General features: G+C 47.9%; 1 protein-coding gene and 1 long non-coding RNA gene across 12 annotated transcripts in view; one reads left to right on the top strand and one right to left on the bottom strand.

Moving 5' to 3' along the window:
• Positions 1 to 1,156: 1,156 nt before the first annotated feature.
• On the bottom strand, positions 1,157 to 6,432 carry Pou3f3 (POU class 3 homeobox 3). 5 transcript variants are annotated; one of them, XM_075980281.1, is made up of 4 exons: positions 6,244 to 6,432; positions 5,989 to 6,048; positions 5,251 to 5,300; positions 1,157 to 5,111 (listed from the first exon to the last, which is right to left on the bottom strand). In XM_075980281.1, the coding sequence occupies exon 4, from the start codon at positions 4,240 to 4,242 to the stop codon at positions 2,752 to 2,754; it is 1,491 nt and encodes a 496-aa protein (XP_075836396.1). In that variant the 5' UTR covers positions 4,243 to 5,111; positions 5,251 to 5,300; positions 5,989 to 6,048; positions 6,244 to 6,432; the 3' UTR covers positions 1,157 to 2,751. The 5 variants fall into 5 exon arrangements, with proteins under 5 accessions (XP_075836396.1, XP_075836392.1, XP_075836397.1 ...); XM_075980277.1 differs by having other exon boundaries at positions 1,157 to 5,172; XM_075980282.1 differs by lacking the exon at positions 5,989 to 6,048.
• A 126-nt stretch (positions 6,433 to 6,558) lies between these two features.
• LOC142854551 (uncharacterized) overlaps positions 6,559 to 27,240 on the top strand; it is a 52,239-nt gene continuing 31,557 nt past the window's right edge. For 4 of the 7 annotated variants that reach the window (XR_012911346.1, XR_012911348.1, XR_012911347.1 and 1 more), the window contains exons 1-2: positions 8,300 to 8,446; positions 21,565 to 21,714. This is a non-coding gene — a long non-coding RNA (uncharacterized LOC142854551). Of the gene's footprint in view, positions 6,699 to 8,292; positions 8,447 to 21,564; positions 21,715 to 27,240 lie in introns of those variants that run through there. The other 3 variants (XR_012911350.1, XR_012911349.1, XR_012911345.1) reach the window with 3 other exon arrangements.

Raw genomic sequence — 27,240 nt, forward strand, 5'->3', positions numbered from 1 at the left:
AAATCAGAATGATTGTGAGTTTTAGTGCAATTTAGTGTCAAAAATAATGCCACTCAATACATGGCCCTCTGGCTGGGGCTTGGTTTGTGCTATAGGGTCTCTCTGGGAGAAATAATTGTTCCTTACTCTTATAGTTTCCCAGGATTTTTAGACCCCTGAATCTAAATTATGGGGGTGGGAAGGTTGAGCCAGTGAAGGCGACAAAATTAGGCAAAAAGTGAGTGGTAGCTAAGTGAGATGGGGAAAAATCTTGTGTAAAAACCACTGCTTTCTCCCTCAGTTTTTAAAGAAAAAAAATCATACAGGGAGTCAACCAACCAGAGCCTTTCTCATCTTTAGCACTCACAACCCGAGGCACTAGGTTTTCATCTTTCCACGCTGTAAATATTGATACATTAACTTGATTAATGTGACCACTCTGCAGGGGCTGATCTAAAAAGTGACCCAAAAAGCTAAGGCCCTCAGCACTGGAAAAGGTGAAGAACCAAGTTTCCAGAGGACCAAACCACAGAAATGGGCAGCCTCCAGTCTGAGCTGGTGACCATCCAAGTACAGAGTCAAGCAGGGCTCTCTGCAAGGTCTTCTTTCATGAAAGCAATAAGAAAAGCTTACCATAAGCTTAATAACCGAAATTTAATCACATATAGGTAGCAATGGGGAGTAATTGATATTAAAATACTTCAATGGTTTATAAGCTATCCTTTGCAACTATTGATCTTTAGGGAAAAAAAAGAAACAGGGATATATTGGAAGATAAGAAGATAGAGAGAGAGAAAAAAAGAGAGACTGAACTATGAGGGGTTGTATTTACCATGATTGACCAGGTGGGTTTATTTTCAGTGGTGATGTAGCTCAATCATGCGATTCAAAACAGGTACCTTCAAGAAAATGGCTAGTAGTTATAGATCGCTCAGCAAAAAACACTAGAGACACTGAAGCTGAGGGTAAGGAAAATACTGTGAAATGTATGGATCAACAAGGAGTGAACAACCTCTATTGCTAAAGCACAGATGTTTTCAGCAATCCTAGCCTGCTCTTTGCGTGGGGGAAGCTCTGCTCCCTTGATGCTCTACGACTTAAGGATCTCCATTAGTAAAAAAATATTTTCTAGAGAACTCTTCTTCCCACACAGTGTTGATGCATCAGACACAGACTATTTCATTCTAACAAATTTATTTTCTCAATCAGCTCTTACGGAATCACTACTCAAATTAAATTACAATCAAAGGATCACATCAAAAGATACCCTTATTACCTAACAACTGTCCATATTTTCATTTCATTTTGATTTGTGCTCGTCTGAAAAAAACACGTAATACAAGATCTGGGGAAAAATAAATTACCGTTTTGCAGCAGTTCATAAGTATTCTGAATAAAATATTAAAAGAAGTCATTTAATGAAAATATAAAGCAAATATTTTTAGATCAACAACGGATCTAACGATTCTATATTGCCGTCATTTGAAAAGTCTGTTTATTAAAACCTACCAAAAACACTGCTTGGAAATGGCAGTATTACATAATCACATCCGCAGCACCCATTCAATCAAAGTTGGCAACGGATTGAGGGTAGAAGTCAAGGGAAGTGCGGCGGCTGGTGCTCTCTTTCCACACTCTTTTTTTTTTTTTTTAAATCGGAGTCAGTCCAGAAATAAAAAATAAAAAAATGTTAATAAAAAAAATATTAGCGGTGGAATCTTTAGGCATGGTCCACCCCGAGTGGCAGTCGGCAAAGCCCGGGTTCGGTGGCAGTGGCCTGGCCTCTCTGGGCGGTCTCAAAGGCTGGGCCTTGGCCCCCCGCTGCTGTGCCCTCCCCGCTGGCGGCTGGACGTGCCTGGCCTTCAGCCTCGCCCAGCCCGGGCTCTTTCGCGCTGCTTTTATTTCCAAGGTTACCGCGAGGATGCTTTCTTTTGGCTTTTTTTTATTCAGTCTGTGAACTTCAGAAATTGTGAATCTTCTCCCCTGTCCCAGATTCTGTTTCTCCTTCCTTCCCATTTCATAGTTGATTTATTTTTTTCCCCCAAAGACTTTAATATGGCCAAGAAAAACACTGTTCTGGAGTAGAGTCAGACCTGCATGAAACCTGGTGCATCTTTCTTTTCAGGTCGCTCCCAATAAAGTTTCCATGGATCTTTTAGGCAGCCCTTTAGGAAGAAGTGGAAGAAAGGGAGGGGAGTGTCTCTCTTGTCTCAGAGGGGAGGACGAAGCAGGTGTTCTCCACTGATGCCATGAAGGACATCTCGGGGTGTACAGTACCTCAAGAGTGCAGTTTCGGTGCGTTAGGCATCTTCAACCTTCTTTCAAAATAGAACAAAACACCACCAGAGTATAAACGAGATGTCCCGGTTGCCCCCTTTTCCTCTTCCGGTTTTGTTTGTTATATATGCATATAAAACAGTCTCGGTATTTATTATGCTTTAATTTTTTTTTTGGTCCCTCCTTCCTTGGACTTCAAAAAGAGTCTCCTCGGTCGGTGTCTCCCCAGTCGTTCTCCCCTCCTCCTAGAGCCCTGGCACGCCTGTCTTTGGGCAGAGGGGAGGCGGCCGAGACACACTGGCCCAGGCCAGGTGCTGGGTCTGTGCGGCGGCAGCGGCAGCGGCGGCGGCGGCGGCAGCGGCGGCAGCAGCAGCAGCAGCGGCGGTTCTTGGCGGCGGCTCGGAGACGGCGGCGGCGGCGACCGTGGCGGCGGTGCTGACAGCGGCTGCGGAGGTGGCGGCGGCGGCGGCCCTCTTCGCGCTGCGCCCCCGGCCTTCACTGCACGCTGGTCTGCAGCCCGTGGTGCGGTGGCGGTGTATCAGCGCTCACGGTACCCACCTGCGAGTAGACATCGTCCGGCGTCTGCTGCTGGATGCCCGGGGGCGTCATGCGTTTCTCTTTTTGGCGCCGGTTGCAGAACCAGACCCGCACGACCTCCTTTTCCAGCTGCAGGCTATCGGCCAGGTTAGTGATTTCCTGTGCCGAGGGTTTAGGGCACTTGAGGAAGTGGCTCTCGAGCGCGCCTTTGACGCTCACCTCGATAGAGGTCCGCTTCTTGCGCTTGCGGCCCTGGGCCGCGATCTTGTCGATGCTCGTGGGGCTGCCGGTGCTCGAGTCCGCCTCCTCCAGCCACTTGTTCAGCAGTGGCTTGAGCTTGCACATGTTCTTGAAACTGAGCTGCAGGGCCTCGAAGCGGCAGATGGTGGTCTGCGAGAACACGTTGCCGTAGAGCGTGCCCAGAGCCAGCCCCACGTCGGCCTGGGTGAAGCCCAGCTTGATGCGCCGCTGCTTGAACTGCTTGGCGAACTGCTCCAGGTCGTCAGACGTCGGCGTGTCCTCGTCCGAGTGCGGGTCGTGGCTATTGAGTCCCGGCCCCGCGCCGCCGCCGCCGTGATGCGGGGGTCCCTGCGCGTGGTGCGGATGCGGCGGGTGCGGGTGAGCGTGGTGGTGATGATGGTGGTGATGCTCCGCCAGCTCGGGCGTGTCCCCGCGCACAAGCCCCGGGTGAACCAGACTCTGGGCTCCACCACCCGCGCCTCCGCCGCCGCCGCCGGGACCCGGGGGCGCGCTCAGCATGCCGTTCACCGTGAAGCCTCCAGGCTGGGAGTAGAGTAGACTCTGCGGCGGCGGCTGCTGGCCGCCCGCCATGGACGGGAGGTGAGCGGCTGCTGCTGCTGCCGCGGCGGCAGCGGCGGCGGCGGCGGCGGCCCCCCAGCCCCCAGGGTGGCCCTGGTGAGGGGGCGGCGGCGGGGGTCCGAGGTGCGGAGGCCCGCGGTGGTGCAGCGCGGTGCCGGCGTGCAGGTCTTCGCGTCCAGCGCCACCCTTCACGTCGGGGCCCTGTGGCGGCGGCGGTGGTGGCTGTGGAGGCTGCTGTGGGCTGCCGGCCATGCCCACCGCGCTGCCCGACCACGGCGAGCTGGCTTCCACGGCGGCGGCGGCGGCAGCGGCGGCGGCGGCGGCAGCGTGGGGCAGGGCGGTGACCCACTGGTGCGCGTGGCTCAGCATATGGCCGCCGTTGCTGGCGGCCATGGCCCCCTGCATGAAGTCGCTCTGGACCATCTTGACCGAGGACGGGTCCCCCCGGTAGGCGCCGGAGGTCACAGCGGCGCTCCCGGGCTGCATGCCACCGCCGCCGCCCCCCGCCCCGCCGCCGCCGCCACCGCCCCCTCCGCCACCGCCCGCCCCGGCCGCGTCCGAGTGCACAATGGAGCCGGCCGTGAGCAGGCTGTTCCCCGGCAGGTAGGGGTTAGAAGCCGCTGTGGCCATGCCGCTCCGCTCCCGCCACCCCACCGCCGCCACCACCGCCGCCGCCGCAGCAGCAGCCGCGGCCGCCGCCGCCGCCGCCGCCGCCGCGCCCCCCCGCCTCCCGCCTCCTCCCCCCGCTCCTCCTCCCCCGCCCCGGGTCCCCGCCGCCTTCGCCGCCTCCTCCTCCTCCGCCGCCTCCGCCCCCGCCGCCGCCGCCGCCGCGGCCCGGGGCTGCAGCTGCAAGGCCGCTCGGCAGGGCGCGGGGGTCGCGGGCCGGCCTCGGTCAGCAGCAGACGCTGCAGCAGCCGCAGCAGGAGCAGCGCCCTGGGGAGGGGGGATCGCTTCTCGGGGTGAGCTCCGTGGCCAGCCCCTTCAGGGGGGGTCGTGGTCTCCCCCCTGGCCGGGAGCAATAGACTCGCTCCAGCGAGGCTCGCCCTATGGGGCTGGGACCCGTACTTCGGGCGCTCTCTCCGGGCGCAGGGGCTCGGGTTGCTCCTCCTGTCCTCGTCCTCGGGCGGGTGCGGACTCTGCCCCGGCGCGGGGCTCTGTCCACCTGCTAAGCAAAGGTTTCACGCGAGACAACAAAGGACGAAACGGTTCCTTTCTTCCTCGGCCAAATTGTGGGTGGCCAGCAATCGGGCCGCTCCTTGCTGGTCCGCTGGCTTCTCTCCTCTTCAGCAAGACATTTCACTGTTTCCCCCTTAGCATAGTAAAACTTTTCCGGTCCTTACTGGCGTGGTGATATTGGCGGCTTGCGTTTGCTGAGTGGGGAGACTGGCTCCTGTTCTCCCCCTCTGGTCCTCTCCTTTCAAGTTTTGTTCTGTCCTAGAAAAACTTCTTGCGATGGTGCATTTCTCTGAAGTTGCTATTGCCGGAGCTCTTGGATGTCTCTGAAACAAGAGTCCCTTTTCATTTTCCTCGCAACAGTCACGGTCTGGTGCGACATCTTTCCTTTTGGGCAGAAATTAGGAAACAAATATAACAAGGCAAAAATTGAACAGGAAAAAAAATGTCGAATTGTTCTGTTACCTTGTTGCTGAAGGTTGGGGTTGGTGTTTTATTTTTTCCCCGGCAGTTGTCTGGAGAAGGAGGAAGAAGAAGAGTGCATTGGTGGAGATGGAGATGTGTGTGTGCATACAGGGGATCCTTGATACACAACCAACTCCTGTGGGCACGTTGTACCGCTCCTAGAGTGCCCGACGGCGGGCTCGGGCGCGGGCGTGCCGGGGCAGAGTTGCAGCCAGAGCTAGCTCTGCGCCCGGGTTCTCTCTTTCTCCCTGTCTCACTTTGCCTCTCCCTCTCTCTCTCTCTCTTCCCCTCTCTCTCTCTTTTCCTCTCTCTCTCCCTCTCCCTCTCTCCCTCTCTCTCTCTTTCTCTCTCACGAGCGCCCGCTCTCGCTAGGATCTGACAGTTCGCTCCCTGTCCCTCCCTCTCAGAGCAGGGACTGTCGAATGTTTACCCTCCGCCGCAAGCGCGCACCCACCACCACACTTTCCCAAATACAAGGAAGTCGAGCACCAGGGCCCCCGCTGATTGGCTACCCGCTGGGTGATTGGCAGGCCTGGAATGACTGGCTTAGGACGCGCGGCCCCCCTTCCGGCCGTTCCGATTGGTTGCTTTTTAATTTAGGCAGAGCGTCGTAGAAGCTGGAAATCTGTCGTCTCCCAGCCTCCCTCCCCCGCGCCACTTTCCCCTCCCCGCCCCTCCCCCGCCGCCCCCGCCCCCCCTCCGCCCCTCCGCCCCTCCGCCCCTCCACCACGTCTTAACTCTTAGTGTCCGGCCCAAACGTCTGCGTTCCCTCCGCGGCTCCCTGCCTTCGTGATTGGTCTGGGAGGTTGGGGAAAAAGGGAAGAGAAAAGGAGGAGGCGGGGAAGAAGGGGGTTTGAAGGAAAATGAAGAGGGGAAAAAAATCACGAAAAATAGCAGTCTACCCATTCTACCTAGACTGCGTTGTGTTGCACCCCCACCCCACGCCAGAGATTTGTAAAGCGCGCGCCACGGATGTACGGTTCAAAATAATACCTATAGACAGATGTGTCCCCAATGGTTTCAAAGTTTCCTCTTCCCTTCCCGCGCGAGCCCCCATCTCCGTCTTGCCGGAGGTGGGAAAGGAAGGCTTGCTTCGCCCAGAGCTCCGGTGGCCAAGCTTCTTGGAAATCCGCCACTGCAACTTTGTGCAGCAGTCGCGCGCCGGCGGCGACCCTCTTTGTTTAAGTTCTCGGATGCCATCATCTGGGAAACCTGCAGCCCTGTACCAGCGCGGGGCCCGCGCGTGCGAGACGGACCGCTTGCTGCGGCTGCTCGCTCTCCCCCACCCCTCTCCCTCTCCTTCTCCCTCCTTTCCTCCCTCCCTCCCACCCTCCTCTGGGATTCTTGCAAGTAGCGTGCGTGCCCTTGTGAGTTTGGAGGGTGCTGGTCAACGAAGCCACTCGAGGTATTTGAAAGGCAATCAGCCCGACCGTTCCCCTAGATTCATCGTAAGTGTATTCGACCCCAGTGCCTTTAGAATGCTGTGACTGCCACAGCCTGCCCAGAGGGCTCGGGTCCGCTAGCCGCGCCCTCCCCCGCCGCTCCACCGCTGATGGTGGTGGTGGTGGTGGTGGTGGTGGTGGTGGTGTGTGTGTGTGTGTGGGGTGTGTGTGTGTGTGTGTGTGTGTCGGTGGGGTTATTACCCGCTTGCTATTCTTGGGCTTGGGGACGCTTTATTTTTCTCTTTCTTTGGGTCTCAGGTTTGCACGGTGGCTGTGACCGCTGGCGACAAGTGCTTTCTCAGCTGCAACCCAGCTGAAAGAGTTAAGGGGGCCGGGAGGAGGAGTGGGCCCGGTAGGCGGGAGAAGCGGGGTGTGTGTGGGGGGGACGCGGCCAAGCGGAAACGCTGCACAGAGGAACCTCAGCGAACCAAGAAAAAAGAGAAAGTGGCAACGAAAACAAGGGCAAATTAAACCCTCCTTGGGGATTTCCAATGAACTAACCCAATTCGGACATTCAATAAATACACGACTCTTAATGAGGGTGCCTGTGTTTGCACCCGCACCCTCCAGCTGCAGGGCACCGGCCTGCAGCCTGCACCCTGCAGCCTGCAGTCCCAGCCCGAGCTGCAGCCGAGAACGTAACCTGGTGGCCAGTGTGCTTCGAATATAAAGAACTGGCCTGCCTTCTCCCCCATGCATAATTCCTCTGCCGAGCTCACTTAGGTGAACTCAGTTACAGTAGGAGCTCTCCAGCTCAGCAGCAGCCACGCAGCCTCTGCGTGATCTCGAGATTAACCGTAGACGCGATGCATTTATGTAGGATTGGGTCCAGCTCCTGCTTGCCGGGTGAAAAGATACCATCTTAGGAACAGATCTAAAAGGCAGCAGTAACCAAAGCCCCAAACAGAACGGATTCCCCCCACTCCTCCCCAAAAGGTTCCTTTTTATATTTATGTATGCGTATATGTATATATAAAAGATGGAACACAGATTTCATTGAATAAATCTGAGATCTCCAGGTGCAGACGTTTGAATGGTCGGTGCCAGCACCCCGTGTTTTCCTTTCCTGCCGATTTTGCTTGGATCCGGCTCAAAAACCGAAAGAGTCTCGTGGTTTTGTTTACACTGAATGGGGAGGATAGGAACAGAGCCATGGGGCCGCCTTTCATTAATATACAGTGAGGATTTTGTCTAAATTACTGCTATGAGTTTCACAGTACACGCTTTCAAAAGCCGTCTCAGGTGGCCTGATGAAACGGGATAGCGCCTCTGCAAACAGAGCCACTCTTCCTTTGCGCGGAGGGTGTGCGCTTTCGGGAAGCCCCCCAAACGCTGTGCTCCTCAATAACAGAAACGCACTTCTGTTCCCAGGTCTGTCCCTTTCCCCTCCCTTCCATATACTTAGTTCTCAAATCGCTCCCCAGCTTCCCCCCACTCCCGCCCCACCCCATCCGCCCCCTCCCTCTGCCAAGTGTGATTGTTTTGTCTGGAAAAAAAAATCCAAAGTATATAACAAGGGGAGAACAGTTAGTGCTGATTTTCATTTGCATACATTTTCATATATTTTGGTGAAAATAATAGACTAGTGAGAACTGGGCTTAGAGGAGTCAGTGTAAAGGGAAGGCTAAGGATGCGCCGGTTCTGGAGAGTGGAGAAAAACGCCTTCTCCTTTACCCCTCCAGGCACCTTATTTTTTTTAAAAAAAAAACAACAACAACCTTTTATTTAAAAGTCTAACCTTGGGAGTTTGCTGGGTAAGTGGTTTTCCCCCCTCCCATTTTCTTCCTTTGCTTTCTCCTTTCCCTTTCCGTCCTTTCTGGTGTATTTATTTATGTTCTTGTAGGTTTGGAAGCTTTATTTTCATTGCTTGGGAGGAGAGAGGAAGGGAAAGTGTGTCGGAGGGAGTGAGCAAAAGGAATCTGACGTTGCTAAAATAATACCTAAAAAGGTGGACTGGTTCCAGAGGCCCTCACAGCAAGAGCTTTACTCTTCTGGGTGAGAGCAAGAAAGTGCTATTGATTTTAATTGTTGATTATGGGAGGGGTAAACCCCTCGAAAAGAGGTGCCTTCTAAGCATGGAGTATATAAATATTTCTTGTTTGGAATTTCCCCCAGAGAATCAAGGATGCAGAGGGAAAAGCCTGGGATCTGTAGCTAGTGGGGTGACTGAATTGTGAGTCTGTCCAGGTTAGGACGGGGAGCAGTACGATCAAGTGAGGAAGAGGGCCTGGTAACCACTGACTGCGGGCTAGAGAGGAGTAAGCAATGAGGGAGCCGAGGGAGTAAGTCAGTGTATCCCTGGTTAACGCTGCAACTGGGGAGCAGGCGGTGAGCTGCAGCTCCTGGCTCAGTAGTAAAAGCCCATCAGAAAGAGGGTGATCAATCAAAACTAACCAGGACATCCCTGCTCTCCACTCCCCAAGGACGCTGGAGCTTCAGCATCTAAAGTACCAGATTTCATATGCTTTCTATTTGTGACAGTCAGACCTAACCCTCCTTATCACTACCCCCGGGTTTTGGAAAATTCAAGGGTGTACTTACTTAGATAAATGTGGCCGAAAGAAATAGCTATGCCAAGTTCAGGCCAGTGTGATTATCTGACTTTAGTAAAATGGTCTGGGTTTGATCTTTCGAAGGAAGCCACATTTGGGCGGGGAGTGGCGGGGGGTGGGGGTGGGGGAGTCAAATGTCTGGAATTATACTCACTTTTGTATACAGAACACCTTGCAATTTAGAATTGGTAATTTATTTGGAAACAGTTGATGCTAAATCAATGCTGTGGTTTGTAATGAGGGAGGCAGAGGTGTCAGTTGGGGAGGGGCTGAGAATCACTAGGTTTCCTCCCCTTGTTTACAGCCTTGCATCTGACTGGGGTTAACTCCGTGTGCTCCATTGGACCAGATGCCATATAGAGCTGCTCCCTGAAGATCATTTGTTTCCTTGATGGGGAACATTTCTGAGCAGAGCATATTGGTTGCCATAGAGAAAGAAATAAAAGGAAGAACACTAGTCACATTAAGCTATATGTTTGTGCACTGGGCTTTAGATAAAAGGACCTTGGTTCAGCCAAAGAGGAGAAGGCAAGCTAGAGATTTCTAGGACCACTAAAACTAGCTTTATTTTGTTTTGGACTTTTGCAGTTGAAACATATAAGCTAATTTTATTGGTTGTTGTTAATTTTATATGACACGGTTTACTGAACAAAATAAACTTTGCTTAGCACTATACTGTTGACTAGTCAGCAGGGGGCGCACTGACTCGTCGTAGCAGGCACTCAGGAAAATGTAGCCAGTTCAAAAGCAAATCTGCCCTTACGAACTTGCCAGAAGAACAAACACCCTTACCTTTCTATGCATGTTCAAGGGAAGAAGGGAAATGATTGCACCACACAGGATTTTGAAATACTAGGACAATGATCTCTCCTCACACCAGCCATGCCTGTAAATGGCCCAGGAAGACAGAGAGTGCAGAAACTGTTCCCCCTTTCGCTCCAGGGAAGTGTGACTAGGGCTTTTTATATATATATATATATATATATATATATATATATATATATATATATATATATATATATATATATATATATATATAAAATAGGCAGAAAAACAAAAACAAAAGTAAAAATAAAACAAAAAACACAGAGCAGCTAAAGAATTACTGTTAGTTATATTATAGGCAACTTAAGAAACTGTCTTTCAGGCTGGTGATGATTATCCTATTGGAATCGGACTAGAAAACAAAATGAATTCTGGTGTTATATGTTGAATAATGACTGTTTCAGCAGGACACAGTCTCACAGTTGTGTAGAACTCAGGGGCTTGAGGATGGAGCAGGTGCCTGGGATCTTTCACTCCAGTTGATACCTAGTAGCTCTTACTGGTTTTAGAAGGATTTAACAGCCTTGAAAGACTTTGTAGAGAAAAGAAAATGCAAGCTAGACAGAGGGTAGAGGTAACTGTGGACTTGAACCTTTTTAGGACAGTTAAAGAGGAGTGTTAGAACCAAGGATTTTTTTTGGGGGGGTTGAGGGGGTGAGGGCTGCCAGCGAAAACTGCAGCAAAGGATGAAAAAGTCCTATAGCAAAGTCGGAAACTTCCTAAACCAGTGAAGGGCAGATCCTAGCTGGTTCTGAGGATTTAGTCAGCTTGTCTCAAACAACAATTTTCCCAAGGAGATTTAGAGCGTTACTAAGACAGGCCTGGGTGACTGGGGGGGGGGGGGGGGCTTCCACAGTGCAGCTGAAGGCACCTGCGAATCCGAGTGTCACAAAGCCTGACCTCTCTGATAGCTCTGCTACTGGGGGATGGGGGGTGTCACCACTGGCTTCTTTTCAACTCAGCTCCAAGTCAGCCAGGCTTCAACTATAAGGTTTTTTTTTTTTTTGAAACTGATTTTGGTAGAAACTATGACTTCGTCTAGGTTGGAAAGACTATATTCCTACAGTCTTTCATAGAAGCAAGAGAGACACTCAGATAAAAGCATACGATTTTTCACCCTGGACCCCTTCCACATTCGGAGTCAGGAAATGCACTGTCAGGTTGGTGCTAGGAATTGCAAGTGAAGAATTGAGGAAATTGTAATTTGAGCACAAACACTGCTTTCTTCCTCAGCTCTGCATTGCGGACAAAAGACATCCAGGGGAGATCCACAGAGTGGGACAAGTCCCAAAACTTAGTTTGCTTTACAAGCCCAGGGTTGCTCAAGGAAGTTAGGCTGTAAAAACAGGGAAAGAAACTTTAAAAATTCATTCATATTGTAAAACACTGGTTAAACCCTCACGATTCTTTTTTAAGGGAACATTTGTGTGTTACAGTTCTTTGGGGGCTGTGATGGTCTAAGCAGCTGCTCCCCCTCCCCTTTCTTGAAAATGTTCTTGAAAGAACAGAGAGGTGGAGGGAACCCTCCTGGTTTCTAGAGACTGATATACCTTGCAGTGAAAGAAAATAAGAATTCTTGGACAAGCAACAAGTTAATCTGAGATGAGCTGTTCCTTTACAGGGACCATGATAGAGGTCTGTCATGACTTGGGGCTGGAAATAATCAAGGTGGGTATGAATTAAGATTCAAAGTTCTGGGCAAAATCTACAGGCTTAATTACTGGGGACTGTGAAATTGTTTTCGCCAAACGAGAGAATGTAGACCATTACCTGGGTCAAATGTGCACAACATGAGATGGGTATTTTTCCTCATTTGTTTCCATTGCACGATGATAAGGCGGTCCAGGAAAGCAGCAGTACAAAGCAGGCAGTTTCTCTTACCGTTCACACTCTGAAATAGTCAGCTTACCCACAGTCTGTACTCTGTGGCCTATACAGAGGGAGAGGGCTCTGCAATAGTGACTTTGGTTAGAAGATAGACTTTATTTGATGGGCAGTAGATGAATTGCTTCTTGGTATTGCTAAGGTTTAGGAATATGCACCCCCCCCCCCATCTCTTTGATAAGCAACCGGTTCCTCTGATCTGGAGGCAGGGAGCAAACACTTAAGATTCTTCAGGTTGGTTTGAAAGAGTAATTATAAATCCAAAGAAACTATGATGCTTTACTCTAAAGCAGCAACAGCAGCAGCCTTAAACTACAGGGCATTTCTGATTGTGTGAGATAAATTGAGAAGGCACAGCAGCTTAGTTGGTGATCCTGTATGTGCTTTTGAAGCAACCCATTTCCAACTGCTTGCTCACCGGAGCTGCGTGCATGCATCTGTCAAGGCTGGTGATGCTTTCTTCCAATGGCTGGGGAAGCTGCAACTAATGGATTATTCTGGCCTGCCCTTCACCACCCTTCCTGGGCTCTCTGACATCACGGACTTTTTCAAATTTCAACTCCTAGGATTAGGTAGCCCAGAGCCCAGCTGACTGACTAGAGGTGGTGGTGAAAATACAATTCATTAGCAACAAATGTGGATATGTTCTAGCTTGAAAAAATATTTCGAGGCGTGTGTGTGTGTGTGTGTGTGTGTGTGTGTGTGTGTGTGTGTGTGGTGTCTTATACAAAAACAAAGCCCAGAAATATGAACTCAGCTTTACTAGAGGGGGATCTGAAGTTTGTGTTCTTACATTAGCCCTGAAAGATTTGAGCTGCTCTTTGCCTGGGGCTCTCCTCCATCAAGTATTCTATCTAGTTTCACAGCATCTTCTCTGGCACCAAACCAGTAGTGCTGGGATGAAAGTAGAGGTGGTTCTCTCTCTCTCTCTCTCTCTCTCTCTCTCTCTCTCTCTCTCTCTCTCTCTCTCGACATTTGACCTTCACTACTGTCTGAGGAGCTGGATGTGGATGTAGATCTGGGTATTTAGACTGAAGTCTAGTGCTTTTTTTCCTCTTTTTTCATCTCCAAGCACTGCTTCCGTGGCTTCTTCCATCCGAGGATGCTGTAGCTTCCTTCCATGTCACAGTTCTGTTCCTTCTCTGGGATCCTACCCAACTCAGTGCCTGTCTGGGGCTGTCCTTCTTTATTGGTGTTTCCAAGAAAGTGGGGTTGTTGCTATTCACTTAAAAATAAAAAGAATGCAGTAGCAAATGTGTTTATTGAGAGCTGGTGCTTCCAATATCCCAGAATGTGCAAGAATAGAATTTCAGCTGATAAACTGATTGATAGAAGTTGAGGTGGCAGAATGAAGTGACCTTGCTCACAATGGCTTCCTGCAGCTCAGGCTTATATCCAACTTAAAAGTTGTAGGTCCAGGATTTCTTTTAATACTCACTTCTCTGCCTAAATTTTCTGCCGGAATTCTAGTTAATAAAGCCCGAGGGGGAGAATCCCCGTCTCAGAGTGGTACTTGGTAACATTAAACGTTAATTTAAAATCAAACCAGGGCACAGAATTCACCGGGAAGTCACAGCTTGTGCTGTCAAATGGCGAGGACTGTGTCCGTTTATGTCCCCCCCCCCATCAAAACCGATCGAGTAAAACTTTGCTTGGAGTAAACACCATTAAAGTACTCTGAATTAAAAAAAAACTGTACGATTTTATTGGTAGGGTCTTGGCAGCAATCCCCACCCGGGGTTGGAAGGTAAGATTAGAACTTTTTTTTTTTTCAGAAAGGGTTGCTTCAGAGACTTGAACTTCCATTTCCATGTGGACTGGGAGCCCCATTCCACAGGAAGGGGTACCCCCCCCACCCCCGCAGCCATTTATGTGATTTGTGGGAACCGACAGGGACACTTGCCGAATTCAGCAGGAATCTGTTCGGCCTCAGGGCTAAGTCTGTCTTTCTTAGATCGTATTCTAACGGCATTTTATTTTATTTAGGGTTCAGTTTGCATAATAAAATTAAAAGACTCCCATTACGTCCCCCTTTCTGCCTGCAAATGCCCAGAAACGTCTTTCAGAATGTTATTTGAACACAGAGAAGTCTGCAGAGGTCCAGTTATCATTGCTTTACCATGGAAAAGAAAAAGGGAAAAACCTAACCTTCAAAGCGAGAAAGGGCCAAGGTAAAAGGAGTGAGGTGGAAAAAAAAAAGCTGGGGGGAGACGGGAGAGGCTGTGGCGGGCGGTAAAGAAGTGGGAGGCTGGTGAGGTTGCAGGACCAGAGACATAAACGCTGAGTCACCAAACAGGTCTTTGGACACGGTAGAGAAACACAGAAGTCCAGAAAAATCTGGGTGCAAATCGCACCCATCTTCGGGGCCTCCTTCCCCGCCTGGCCACAGGAGCGCTGCCTTGGAGCTTGGCACCGCCTGCCTGCCTTTGTCACCCGCTCAGAGCGCGGCCGCGAGCTCCCGCGGCGGGCTTTGTTCCCGCGGAGCCGGGCAGGACCCCTCGCACCGCCGCCTCCCCGCCCGCCCCTGAGCTTGCGACAGTGGGGGTGGGGAACGAGAAAGGGGGACCGGAGAAGCTCCGGTGGGCAGGGCGTTGGAGCCCGGGATTTCGTTTCTTTGCTCCTTTCGTAATTGAGCTGTTCTCCCCTCGCGGAGGGGGCCTTGGTTGAGCAGGAGGCTAAAGAACTGCAAAGGGGGCGCCCGCTCTTAGCCCATAGCAGGACAGAGAACTCTCCGCTCTTCTGTTCACCGATTTGTATGGTATGCATGCATGCATGCAAGCATGCAAGGATGGATGGATGCATGGTTGGATGGATGAGGGAAACCACTGAATTGGGTCCCACGTTCTGGGCTTCTAGTCCGGGTTTTGGCAGCTGCAGGGCGTCTCAGGTTGGTTCGGTTGGTTAACTCCAAGGTCGTGCTCTCCAGGTGCTTTGGAGCCGCGGGTGGGCGCTGTGGATATACCTTGGGGTCAAGGAGCTGCACAACCATAGTGCGCGGATCTCTGTTGTGGAGGCCTGTGGCGAGGGACAAAGAACTAGACATTGGGAGCAAGCAGAGGACAGGCGCGCACTGGTATCCACGCATCCATTCGCACACCGAGGCTCGGGTCCTTCCATTGAACTCTCACCTCCACCCCGCCTCTGTACCTAAGGCTCTGGGTCCGGAAAGTTCACCACCACAGAGCCCCCCTCCCCTTCCCAACACTGCATTTAGCTAGTGGTGTCACCCTCTTCCCAGCCGTCCCCAAAGGTGTAGGCAGATTGCAAGAGTTGCGCCTCTGTTATTGTTTGTCAAACAGGCCCTTTCTCTTGGGAGAGGGTCGAGGGGCGTGAGGCGGATCCTGGGCCAGGATTGCATTAATCAAAGCATTATTTCCCCAGAGAAGCCGAGCACAAATGAGAATAAATCCTAATAAAATTGGATCGCAGAAAAACGGAAGCTTTGAGTAATCTGTGCGGCCTGATCAAATTCTCAAATTTATAAGAATGGGGGGGGGGTCCTCTAAATTTTTTTTTCTGCACACCTCTGGCCAAGGCTTGACTGCTAGACGTGGGAAAGGCACCTAAACGGGACGGGGCGGAGGGTTGTCACTACTTCAAGCTCAGTTGAACTTCTGCAGTGCGGAGCAGACAGGGCCACCCGGGTGTAGAGTATCACAAAATCTGGTCAGTTTTTACTGAGAAGACTCTTTTCTGCTGGCTCATACTTGCAGAAGGCCAGGGTTCGGTCAAACCCCAATCGGTGTCGGTCCTTGTGAGGTCTTGAGCTTTCTTTGGGAATGTGGCCCCCACTTTTCCATGTGATAGAGGCCTCAGGATGGGCAACACCCAGTGGTTGGGGGCAAGACTTTTACAGGGAGCCTTCTCCCCAGCTGGCGCTGTTTGCGAGGCCCGCGGGTTCTAAAGCAGCCTCAGGTCACTTAGCACAGCTAGTGAAAGTGCGTGTGTGTTATTCGGTGACAGGCAGCTTGCCCGCCGAGATTTCTAGTACTGTCGGGCCATACCAGCTAGAAAGTAAGGTTTATACTTTATCCTCCTGTGTCCCCCAAGTGGTAGAAAACTTTTCGGCGTCTTGTGTGGCTCTTCGAAGAGAGAAAAGAAACAGCACCCCCCCCCCACCTCCAAAAAAAAAAAAACCCACCAAAAAACAACCCACAGTGGTGATTTGGCACAGCTGAGCTACTTGCCCAGCAGGTCATCTCCCTTTGCATTCCTAACCCTGGTGTCTTCCAGCTGGAAGACGAGGAAAAAATTGCTACCTGGAATTGCGGCCTTAGATGGTGACTAGTGTAACCAAACCAACCGGGATATCTCCAGAAGGACCTAGCCTTGTTGCTCAGGGGATGGCGGCCCGACTCGGCGGGGCGCCACCATGAGGGCGCCCTCTGCAGGCAGGCTCGGAGAGGGACTTCGCTCATGCCCAGCCGCGTGGGTTCCCTCAACTGCCCTCCTCGTGCCAGCCGGATCTCCAAGCGCGCGCGCACAACCCCAACCTGGCGATGCGAACCGGCACTCAGTGCCCTCTCCAAGGCGAGTTCCCCGCAGCCGCAGGAAAAAGCTACCAAGGATGCACGACCCCCTCCCCAGACCCACGCTGTTCCCTCCCGCCGCTATGCGCCCTCCATTGAGAAGCCCCTGCTGCCACCTGCCGCCGTGCGTCTTCGGTCACGGCCCACGCACTCCAGAGCCCCCAGTGCCTCTCTGTCCCTTTGCGGGACTGTGCCAGGCGGGGCAGGGCCGCCTCCCCTCCGAGGGGGGAAGTCGCCCCACGGTCTGGCGAGAGGCGCTGCTGGGAGCAGTGTGCGTGCGCACGTGTGTGCGTGTGCTAAGGCGTGTGCGTGTGAGTGAGGCGCGCGCGCAGGGAAGCTCCGGGCAGGGCAGGGCAAAGCGTGGAAAGGCAGGACAGGAGGCGCAGCAGGATGCTCCGTGCTAACTAGTCTGTTTCCTCCAGTGTGGGTACCTATGGCGCAGAGCCTAAAGTCCTCCGTCTGCCCCAGGCTGGTTCTCTATCTTTCGATTTTGCATCCTCTCTCTTTCGATTAGGTCATCGCGCAGATCCCCAGAGATGTCCCTTGTGGTCCCTCGTGGTTCCGGGGCTTTTATGGCTAGCCGGCCCCACGTGAGCCAAGGTAAAGCCAACAGGGACAATACTAGCTGGACATGTAACAGACTCATACAGCTTGTTCTTTCTTGCTTTACACTGGGGTTCATGCATCCAAAAGCCATGTTTTAGGGAGTCCTTAGGGTAGCTACTTTCTCTCTGTGTTGGTCTTAAGGATTTTGGATAGCAGTGTTTTTTGTTTGTTTGTTTTGTTTTGTTTTGTTTTCTGTGGAATACGGAGGAGGAAGAACATGGGCTTCAGCCCATAACCATGGTCTGCTGTGCACCTTTTCGACTTCCTGGCTTCTTTCCAGTAATGGGCAATTTAAGGAGGAAGTAAGGACACCTACCTCTTTTCAGTTCTGAAATAATGACTCCCCATTCTTCTAGTCTGTGGTTTCCATAATTTCATAAAGAACAGGGGCTATCAAATTTCTCTTCATGGGAAAAAAAGTGAACTAGTTAAAGGAAAGTTGAGGCAAAATAAATTCCTCTCTCTTAAATCATTAACCAGGAATTGTTCACTCTCCTTTCTGTGTCCCATCCAGTTTGTTCACTCCTCAAGGGGAGACAGGACAGGGACCTTTATAAACACATTAAAGATTTTCTTCTCTTCTGGGCTGTGAAGCTACATTGCATTTTTGTACTACGAGCTTTCTGAAGACCATAGAAAAGAAACTTCATGGCGCTTGCCCTCTGTTGCACAACAGTTTGCACCCAAGGTTTTCTAATAATTAAGAAATAACAATGGCATTTTTTTCAATAGTTTTTTTCTTCTGTTTTGAGCTGCTGCTGTTAGCCCTAGAAGTTTGGTCTGCTGCACGTGAGCATGTACTACTATGCAAATGTATTCAGCTGGGATGTGTGTAGATCTTGTTCTGTACATAAACATGGATGCTTGTGCATATGTATATTTACATCACGTGTAAATATGGTAGACATCAGTTTCTTGGATCTACTAATATTAGAGGACTTTGCTAGGGGTGTAGTTCTTGGAGACCTTCTGTTCAGCAGAAAAACCTCTGAGTAACTGTGGCACACACTAACCTACCCCAAGAGGCCATTGCAGCCAGCATCTTGATACAGTGTCAGCCAGTCCTTTTCCTGAGATCATTTAGAAACAACCACATTTTCACAAAGCATGTTAATGGTGGGATGTTAGTGTTTCAGGGGATGAGCTTTTGTTTGTGAAATCAAAGTTAAGTTTTTCTTTGAATTATTTATCAGGATCTCTGCCCACAGGCTTTGCTAGGAGAAGGTAGATGCAAAGGGGATGGTTCCACTTTTAATTATTTAAAGCAGATGTTAACATAATATTTTAAAACTGGCCTTTTTGGAAAACAGGAAATAATCGTGTCTGTCAACACCCACCTTTGGGACTGTGATAAACAAAACCCAAAATACAACTTAATGGCTTTCATAAAAAAAAAAAAGGACTCAGTTAACAGTTAACTAAAATATTGCCTGGCACCCCTTCGAAACTCCTCCTCCTCTTAAGTATAGTACAGTTTGGTAATATACTCCACATAGTTACACATGATGTAAATATACATATGCACAAGGGTAGATGTTTATGTACAGAACATAACAAAATATATACATACCCCAACTGAATATATTTGCATAGAACATGCCCATCCATGTGCAATATACCGCAGTTCTATGATTAACAATGCATTAAATAGCAGCAACTGAAAGCAAGAGGAACTGGGTGTATCTGATACTGAAACAAGTCAAAATTCCTTTTCAAATGCGAATGGGGCTTTTGGTAGCTGACACCCCAGAAAAGAAGAAGAGATTCCTAGCACTATGTTAAGCCCATTGAAAAGTACTCTGCACTTAAATAATGTGTTTGGTGTAGAATAAAAAAAATGGTAGCGCATTTTAAAAAGGTACATTTAAAACATCAACATTCCATCTAAAGTCAGATATTTTTTTCCTTTTGTCCTTTTTTCATACATTGAATGCTATTGTCTTAGATCAAAAATCAAATCGGGATACGATGAAAGAAAGAGCAACAGTTTTGTTTTATTCTCCCCATTGTAAAGAAACCACATTGAGGTAGTTACTATTATAGGCCTCGCTGTGCACTAAGAGGGGATCTGTAGGCGAACTCTGTTCAAGAAGCAAATTTGAAGTATGTATTTTCCCTTGAAGTATAATTTGCATAGATGTGGGGTGACGTATTCCATACTTGCTTCTTTTAAGTGGTATTTTGAATCTTCGGATTTTTTGGAAGCTTTATTTTTGTTGTTGCTGTTAGGGATTACCGTCAAAATGAATATATTGACATTCGTTGGCAGGACTCCAAGCGTTCATTTGTGTTAAATAAATGTAAAGAAATGTCGGACCTGAATTTTCTCTTTCGAGGTCTATTGGTCCTAGTTGAACAAATCAAAATGATAAAGTTTTGAAGTTTCCTGAATCTTGTGATTAGGGACATTTTTTATGAATGATTTTTTTACACTGATATTATAAAATAATCTTGAGTTTTTATGTTCGAACACAAGTACATTTGCCTTGCAAAATATATATGTTCATGGTGACAGTGATTCCCTACTGGATTTGTTACTATTTGTTTGGAAGAGCACTTAAAGGGTTTATGACTCATCAACGATTCTCAAATATTAGTGACAAAAATGCGAACTAAAAATTAGTTTATCACAATATTTTTTTTTTAACTTTTGTCCTTAATCTCTTTAAAAGTTCAAAATTAAAATGGTGGCAATAACATGTCAAAAATTAAAAACAGAACATTTTTTTCTAGTTAGCAGTTTAAGATGAGTTTCAAAAACGTACTTTTTTTCCTAAAATTGAGCAAGTTTCCTATCTGCTGCTGTGGTGTGATCTGAGGACACGGGGCTACGTACTAACTTAAGACTGAAATGTTCATTCAAACATTCCTCTGAAGAGTCATTCACCACAACATGGGAAAATAACCTTTTCTGTCAATTTAATTAATGAAGTGGGTAAAGAACTAGTTAGCAAGCTCAGATTACACATGTAGAGAGATTTGTAAGAATAAAGACTTTGGCATTCATGGCCTAAAAGCAGGCAACTATAATATAGCAAATAAAAAAAAACCCAGAACGTAGGCATCCAAGATTCCATTTCATTAAAAAATTTGGCAGTTAAAGAAAAGAAGGAAAAATGCTTATTAAATCAGGGAACTATAAAATGTTGACAGATCTCAAGTTTCATATCCAACTAGGCTCGTAGAAAACTGCGGGGTGTTGGTGGAATATAAGTTATTCTGTCAAACCATTTTTTTCATAAAGAATTATCTTCTCAATACCCTCAAATTTAAACTCAAATTCATAGACTAGTCTCTCTCTTTTCCTCCCCCCTTTCTCCCTCCCTATTTTCCTCTCCCATAGCTGTCTCTAGTGTCTCCCACACCAAGTCTGTAAGCATTTGGGTGAGATATGTAGTGGGGCTCAGCAACACCTCAACAACCTCCATCCTTCCACTTCAGTGGTGCAAGTCAGTTATCCTAGGACCTGGGGCCTCTCAGAGCCTTACTTTTCTTCCTCATCCAAGAAACAGCATCTTTTAACGAGACAATGCCATCTTCAGGCCATGTCTGAAGAAGGCAAAAATAAGTGGGAGAATTGAGTGAATTATTTGTATAATTCAGGTACGTCTGCTCTCCCTCTCTTCTCACCCTTAAGAAAAGAGTGAAAATTGTGCAATCTAAATTTGCTGTCCTAGTGAATTGGGACGATCTGGACTAAGTCTGTCAGCTATCGAGTGATGACGCGTCCTTCTAGCAATGCCCACAAAGATGGGCATTGCACCCTTGCACAGATGGGTATATACCCCTGCATATATGGGCATGCACCTCTGCACAGAGCTGAGAGCAGTGTGCCTGCCAAGACTTCTATAAAGAGGGTTGAGGGGCCCAACTTACCAGACCTTGCCATGAATACTCATTGAATTGTTGGGTAGCTGTCCACCTTCCTGCTTTGACTCATGAGAGTTCACACGCACATATCATAGCATGCTTTGATAGTAAAGAACCCCAACTGGGAACACTAGAATTGTTTATATTAAGCTGTGAATTATTTTTTTCCATTTTACTTGTAATGGATTAGGGTCTTAGTCTCTTTGGATGATCAGACTAGGAAACATTTGTTGAACAAGCCTTCCAGGCTTTTCCGGTTTTGGGGGGGTGGGCAGTTCTCGTAGTGTAATCTGGTGATTTAAAGATGTAGCCCTCTTACTTTTTATGGAGGCCAAAGTTGAGAGGAGGAGAAAAGAGAAGGTTAATTATTGTGGGTGGCAATGGGGCTGGGGACAATTTAAAGTGGTATGTAGAACAGCATGGTGTTGAACCGATTCGGGTTTAGCTAAGGAACATTAGTAGACATTAATTACAGGTGCCTTTAAAAGTCTTATCTAGCTGCAAATATTGTTGAGGGAAAGGGCACCTGGACTTTTTGTTGATAAACTTTGCTTTTATTCTGAAAAAAAAATTCCTGGAGAATCATGTCCCTTCGTTACTTTGCAGGCCTCTAATTAAACAAGCTGAACACTGTTCCGCCACACACAGCGTGAACACTGCAAGGTAAATAAAACTGTGCTAGAGGAGAAGAAAACCCTGCAGAATTCATTTCTGTTGTGATCTCTGGAGAGAGGAGGCCGAGTGGACTATGAACTGGTAATGCTGTCTGTTTATTTATAAAGTTGTTTTTTTTATTATACTAATGGAGATTGCATTAACCTGGAAAAATGATGATACTCTTCTGAAAATTTTAATGATTCCTATTTTCAGTTGTACACAAACGTAGAGAAATACTAGGTGACATATAAGTCTGCACAGAAATTAAATGTGTAGAAAGAGATTAGCAAATAAGTATACGGTGGATCCTGTAACGAGTAGGTGTTTAGACATTAAAGTAGTGTGTCTACCAGCTTTATGAACCACTCAATGGTTTTTTCCTTCCATGGAGTTTTTAAAAACGTATGCACTATGAAGCTATCAATGACTGTTCCTCGTGCCAGACCCTTCCCAATAAAACGACCTATCCACAGATTTGAGGCAAAACAGAACAACACATGTCCTGTCAGCAATGTCTCTCAAGCTCAGTATTTACAAGATTTTCTTAAAAAAAAAAATACCTATGGGGCTATTTACTTTGCTTTCTTTTCCTTCTCGTTTAAGAGGCCGGGCTGGTTCTCCCCATTGGCCACCGGCCTCCGTGGAGGCTGTGGAGAGGTAGCCATGGAATTTCTCTCTCTTTCACCTGCAAGTTGCGCACATTATTCTGCAGCTCGAAATAAGCATTCCCAATGAGTCGCATTCAGTGAGCGCCTTTCACAACATTAGTACAGAGCCGAGGTACAAAAGAATATTAATCTAATACATTCCAAAATTCAAATACTTGTGATTAATAAGCATTATTATCTATAAATAAGGCCCTAATGATACTTTGGCAGTGTTGTAAACACAAGAATCAGAGGCAATTATTGTCATTATTGTTCGGCAAGCACTTCCCATGAATACCAAATGGGTGTTGCTGTCCAGCTACTTGGCAAGTAAGGTCCCTGTAAAGAAGCAGATGTTGGCCAATCAGGACTGGCCACTATCAGCTGCCTTTAGCCTCAGCCTTAAAGAAAGAAAAGAAAAAGCAAACCCCCTAAACTCAGACACTAAAAACGGTTGTGTTGTGATTTTTCAAAACCTCCCTTTATTATAAACAAAAAGACGTATTGAGATAATGCTGCCGCCCATTCCTGACGTTGGGGAGCTGGAGACAGCAGCGACCATTGTGCTATGTGGTAGCAAAAGTCTCATTTGTGAAACTCTCAGGCCTTCAGTGATGAGGGTTCTTCGAGTAAAATCAATTGTGAATAGGAAGTGAGTTGGATCAAGGAAGAAATCCCTCAGAGGAGCACGGCTGAGACCAGGGCTGCATCTCTTCTCCTTGCCCAGGCCACACCAAAGTTCCTGCCCTCCCACCCTTCTACCCCCCATCTACTAAACACAGCCTGCCTACCAGGTTTCTCTAACTCTTGTGTGGGTTGGGGTAGCTGAAGTGGAACTTACAGAAATCTCTTCACGGGGCCTGGGCTGTGGATCTGCTCCACACTCCAGGTTTTAGACATCAATGCAGGACCAATTGCACACATGATCTGTTCTTTGCTTGTAGTTCAATGACAGTGGGTAACAGCCAAACTGATTTTTGTGGATATTAAAAGATGATATGTATATATGTATATCTTTATATATATTTTGATATATATATTTATGTATATATCTCTACACACACACACACACACACACACACACACACACACACACACACACACACACACACACTATATATCCCCATAAAGAATCAGTGTATTAACCAGTGTATTAATCAGTGATGTTAGGTTCGTTTTTCATTTCTAAATGCTCCTCTGAGCTTTATGCCTTAAAGGTGGTACAGTTCTGAGTAGCAGGCCTTGAGAAGGCATTGGATTGGTCTCTCAGGGTATTGTCTTTCGGGTAACTCAGAAAAGGCAAGGGCTGGCCTTGGTGGGATTGGGGAAGCCATGTTGTGAAGGGCAACCTCTCTCCTGACTACGGTTGTTGGCTATCAATTCAGCATGATTGTGTTCTTAGGGAGAGTCCTTGGTAGAAGGAGTACCAACCTGCTGGATGCGAGATTGTCCCATTTGGGCTTCCAATAGATATCTCGTTAGTGTCACTTTAAATTGGGTAAGATTTTCCCTTTGTGCTCTCTGGGAATGAAAAACAAGTTAAGGCCATTGTTTGCGCAATGGACAGAGAGGGGAGCCTGGGATCTGTCAACGTAGGCGATATTCCTTTGTCCTTCTCTAGAACCGTCCTTGTTACCCTCAGTCGGAAACTTTATCAAAAGGGGCAGGTGACGTTGTCCATGTGGTCAGGATTACTGTGCCTGCGAACACATGCTAAAGCCATGCTACGGAAGGCAATTGTGTGGGTCTTGGGTCCTGTCCCCTTTCCAATCCCTTCTCTTGTGTGTTGAATTCCTCGGCCTGGGTTGGGGGGACCAGAATCCAGTTCTATGTGCTCAAGTTCTTTCAGGGGTGTGAGAAAGGGTGAACTCTTCTGAGAAAACACCTCATTTAGGAGCAGGGTGATGCAGGACTTTCCACCATCATAAAACCCACACGGACAGTGGCACTAATAATATCACTAGAGTTTACTAAAAATGATAATGAACCAGGCATTGAAGCTTGAACCTTATCTGTATTCTCCTACTTTAATTCTCTTCAAGGTGGACTCTGTATTGAGGACTGGCAGGCACACCAGCTGAGTGACACAGGCCTGTGCCACCTGTCAAGGTCATGGTATGGGGATGCTGCGTTTCCAAGTTGTAGCTTGTCTGCTAAAGACACCGTCTTCCAGTAGCAATGGTTTACTGTTTTCTGAATTTGTGGGTAGGTGAGGAGACATGCGCGCCTCTGCTTTCTGTCCTTGCTTCTTCATCTTGGAGTTCCCCGGACATTGCCCCTTCAGGACATCTCTATGTTAGTTTGCTAAGTGCTTCTGTGACATTTGGTGAATTCAGCCCCTTCGCCCCATTTTGTAGTAGATCAAAGGTGGCAACCGTTCCTAAGGCCACCTGACCCTTTGTAATTGTGTCCTCCCCCTATCCCTGCCCTTTGTGATAACAAGAACAGAAGAAGGTTTCCATCTTAACTTGGCACAACTCGGCTGTGGATGCTGCGTTCACACAGAAGCATGGCAAGTTAGACTAAGCCTCTTGGCAAGAACGTGGGTGTATCTACACTCCCTCTTGTGCTCCCCGTCTGGACAGAAAAGTATTGGCTTTTGCGTCTCCCAGCACCCTGGGAAAAAAAATCACTTAGTGGTGGAGAGCAACACCCCTAACCATGGCATTGACGGCTGGCATAGGAACCTTTGATCTTCTTGTGAGGGAACCTGGGCCAGTGGTGATGGACATGCCTTTAACACCAGCTTGACTAGTGAGTGCCTATGGCACATAGGTAGGACCACTGCCCAAGCTTCTAGGAGTCATGATATTGCTTGGGAAACAGTGGCAGTGTTTCATAAGCATCCGGCATTGCCCGTGGAGGGCGGATTCTGAGCTGGCCTTGCCTGCATTTCTTCTCTGGACTGTGAGCTGCTGGTTCATGCACTGACCTGGTGTGCAAAACCTGGTTCCTGGCTCGAGAAAGAAAAGATGTGCTTTCGTCTGAAGCCAGAGAGGACATATGTTCAGCTGTGGAACTCTGTGAAGCAGGGGAACTCCACTCATGGGGACGGGGACGCACAGTCTGTGAAAACTTCAATTATGACTTCATTTTTACCTGAGATTATTCACTGCTGCCCCTGGGCCCGGGAGGGCAAGATGCTATTTGTGAAGGTCAAAGTGAAAAGTTGCTTGCCTTTCAGAGAATGCCTCTTACCTAGCTGGTTCATTATTTAATAGTCTGTCTCATTCCCAGGAACGATTTGAGGCAGTACATGGTAGGAGATGAAGTAGGCGAGAGTCAGGGGTGGCTAAGGTGTGGCAGCGAACGCCTTCCTTCTCCTTCGAGAGGCTCCAGCCACACGGAATTCTGGAAGAAAAGGATCTTCTTTCTCCTTAAAAAAAGACAAAAAGTTGTGCAATGAGGACTTATTCTTGGGCATTTACAAACACAAAAAACAGGAAAAAAAAACAACAAAGAGCAACAACAACAGCAAAACTTCAGAAACAAAAACCAAAGCAAAACACCCCCCACCCCAAATAACGCAAAACGCTTTCAACTTGGTTGCTGTGGGACTTGAAAACATTTCGTAGCCATTATATATATATATATATATATATATATATATATATATATATATATATATATAATATATGTAATGTATATAATGTATATCATAAAAAATATTGAGAGGAGAACTTATTGGGTGCCTTTTATTGGGTGTCTCAGTGAGAAAGCTCATCTTGAGTCATATAAATTTCATATCAGAGAAAGGCATTACGATCTTCCTTGAAAATCATTAGTGCTGACCATCGCATGGCATTTTACTCCCTGTGTTTACTTCCCATAAGCTACTTCGACAGTTTAAAAAAAAACATAGATGACAGTCCCTCCAGGAAATCAACACGTGACCTGTGCTCCACTTCTGACTGTTCATGCTTTTGTGCAGGCCACAGGTGCTGTGGAGAGAGAGCACAGGGAAGTTCCTCATGCCCAGGGACTGGGAGTTCCAGCACCCTCTCCCCCAGCCGCTCAGTGCTGAGGTGACTTCAGGGTAACATTTTTGGGGTTCAGCTGTGCTCATCTGTTCAATCTGGGTGTGGGATTGACCTGACCTTTTCAGTCTCTGTCGACCGAGATTCTAGGAGTGTTGGGAATTTTCTGTCGTCTAGAGAATCCATTAATGGAGGCAAGACTTCTTGTCTGTGGTAAGATTCGAACTGATAGGGAACTCGTGTGTAAAGAATACAGACCACTCCGCTGTGCAGCATAAATCAATAAGTGGAAATGTAGCCATCGACAGCATTTGTATTTCTCCCTATTACAAAGCGGTACCATCTCTTTGAATACAATACACTTTTATGCCCCATTAAAGCGTGCTTGACATAGCTTTCAACTACTTGCAAATGCTGAGAACTTGAAAAACATAACATTTACAAAAGATACATCTGGTGCATATTTATATGACTTGGAATAAGGAGTCATTTAAATACTGCTGAGCCATCTCCATATTAGGAGAAAAGATATTCCAGGTCCATATGTGAAATCGCTAGTGAAATATGTATAGGTTTCAATTTCTCCTGCACATTTTCTTTCCTTGACACATGTTAGAAATATGGAAATATTGATTAGGGATTAAATCATCTTTTTGAATTGTTGGAATCGCTTTCTCTCTGAATTTTATAGATTGCACCATTCGGATGAGTGTGTATATGCCCGAGCTGGTAAGTTTTGAAAAAGAAAAACTGCTTTCTCTGGGGCAGAACTTCTTAACTTCGGGGCCATGAATCTGTTAATCATTAAGGGATGAGGTTTAGGGCCTCTGAGAAACCCCTGAGTTGGTACATGTGTGTGTGTGTGCGCGTGCGTGCGTGTGTGTATGTGTGTGTGTTTTATTATTTTGTAGAGAATGCTTAATTCTTAGCAGTAACTAGAAGGGGTTTATGACCCTTTGCTAGTGGAAAAACTTTACCTCTAGGAAATCCCAAGAGCTGCA

Source organism: Microtus pennsylvanicus, chromosome 7 (assembly GCF_037038515.1).
Source record: "Microtus pennsylvanicus isolate mMicPen1 chromosome 7, mMicPen1.hap1, whole genome shotgun sequence".
Lineage (NCBI taxonomy): Eukaryota > Metazoa > Chordata > Mammalia > Rodentia > Cricetidae > Microtus > Microtus pennsylvanicus.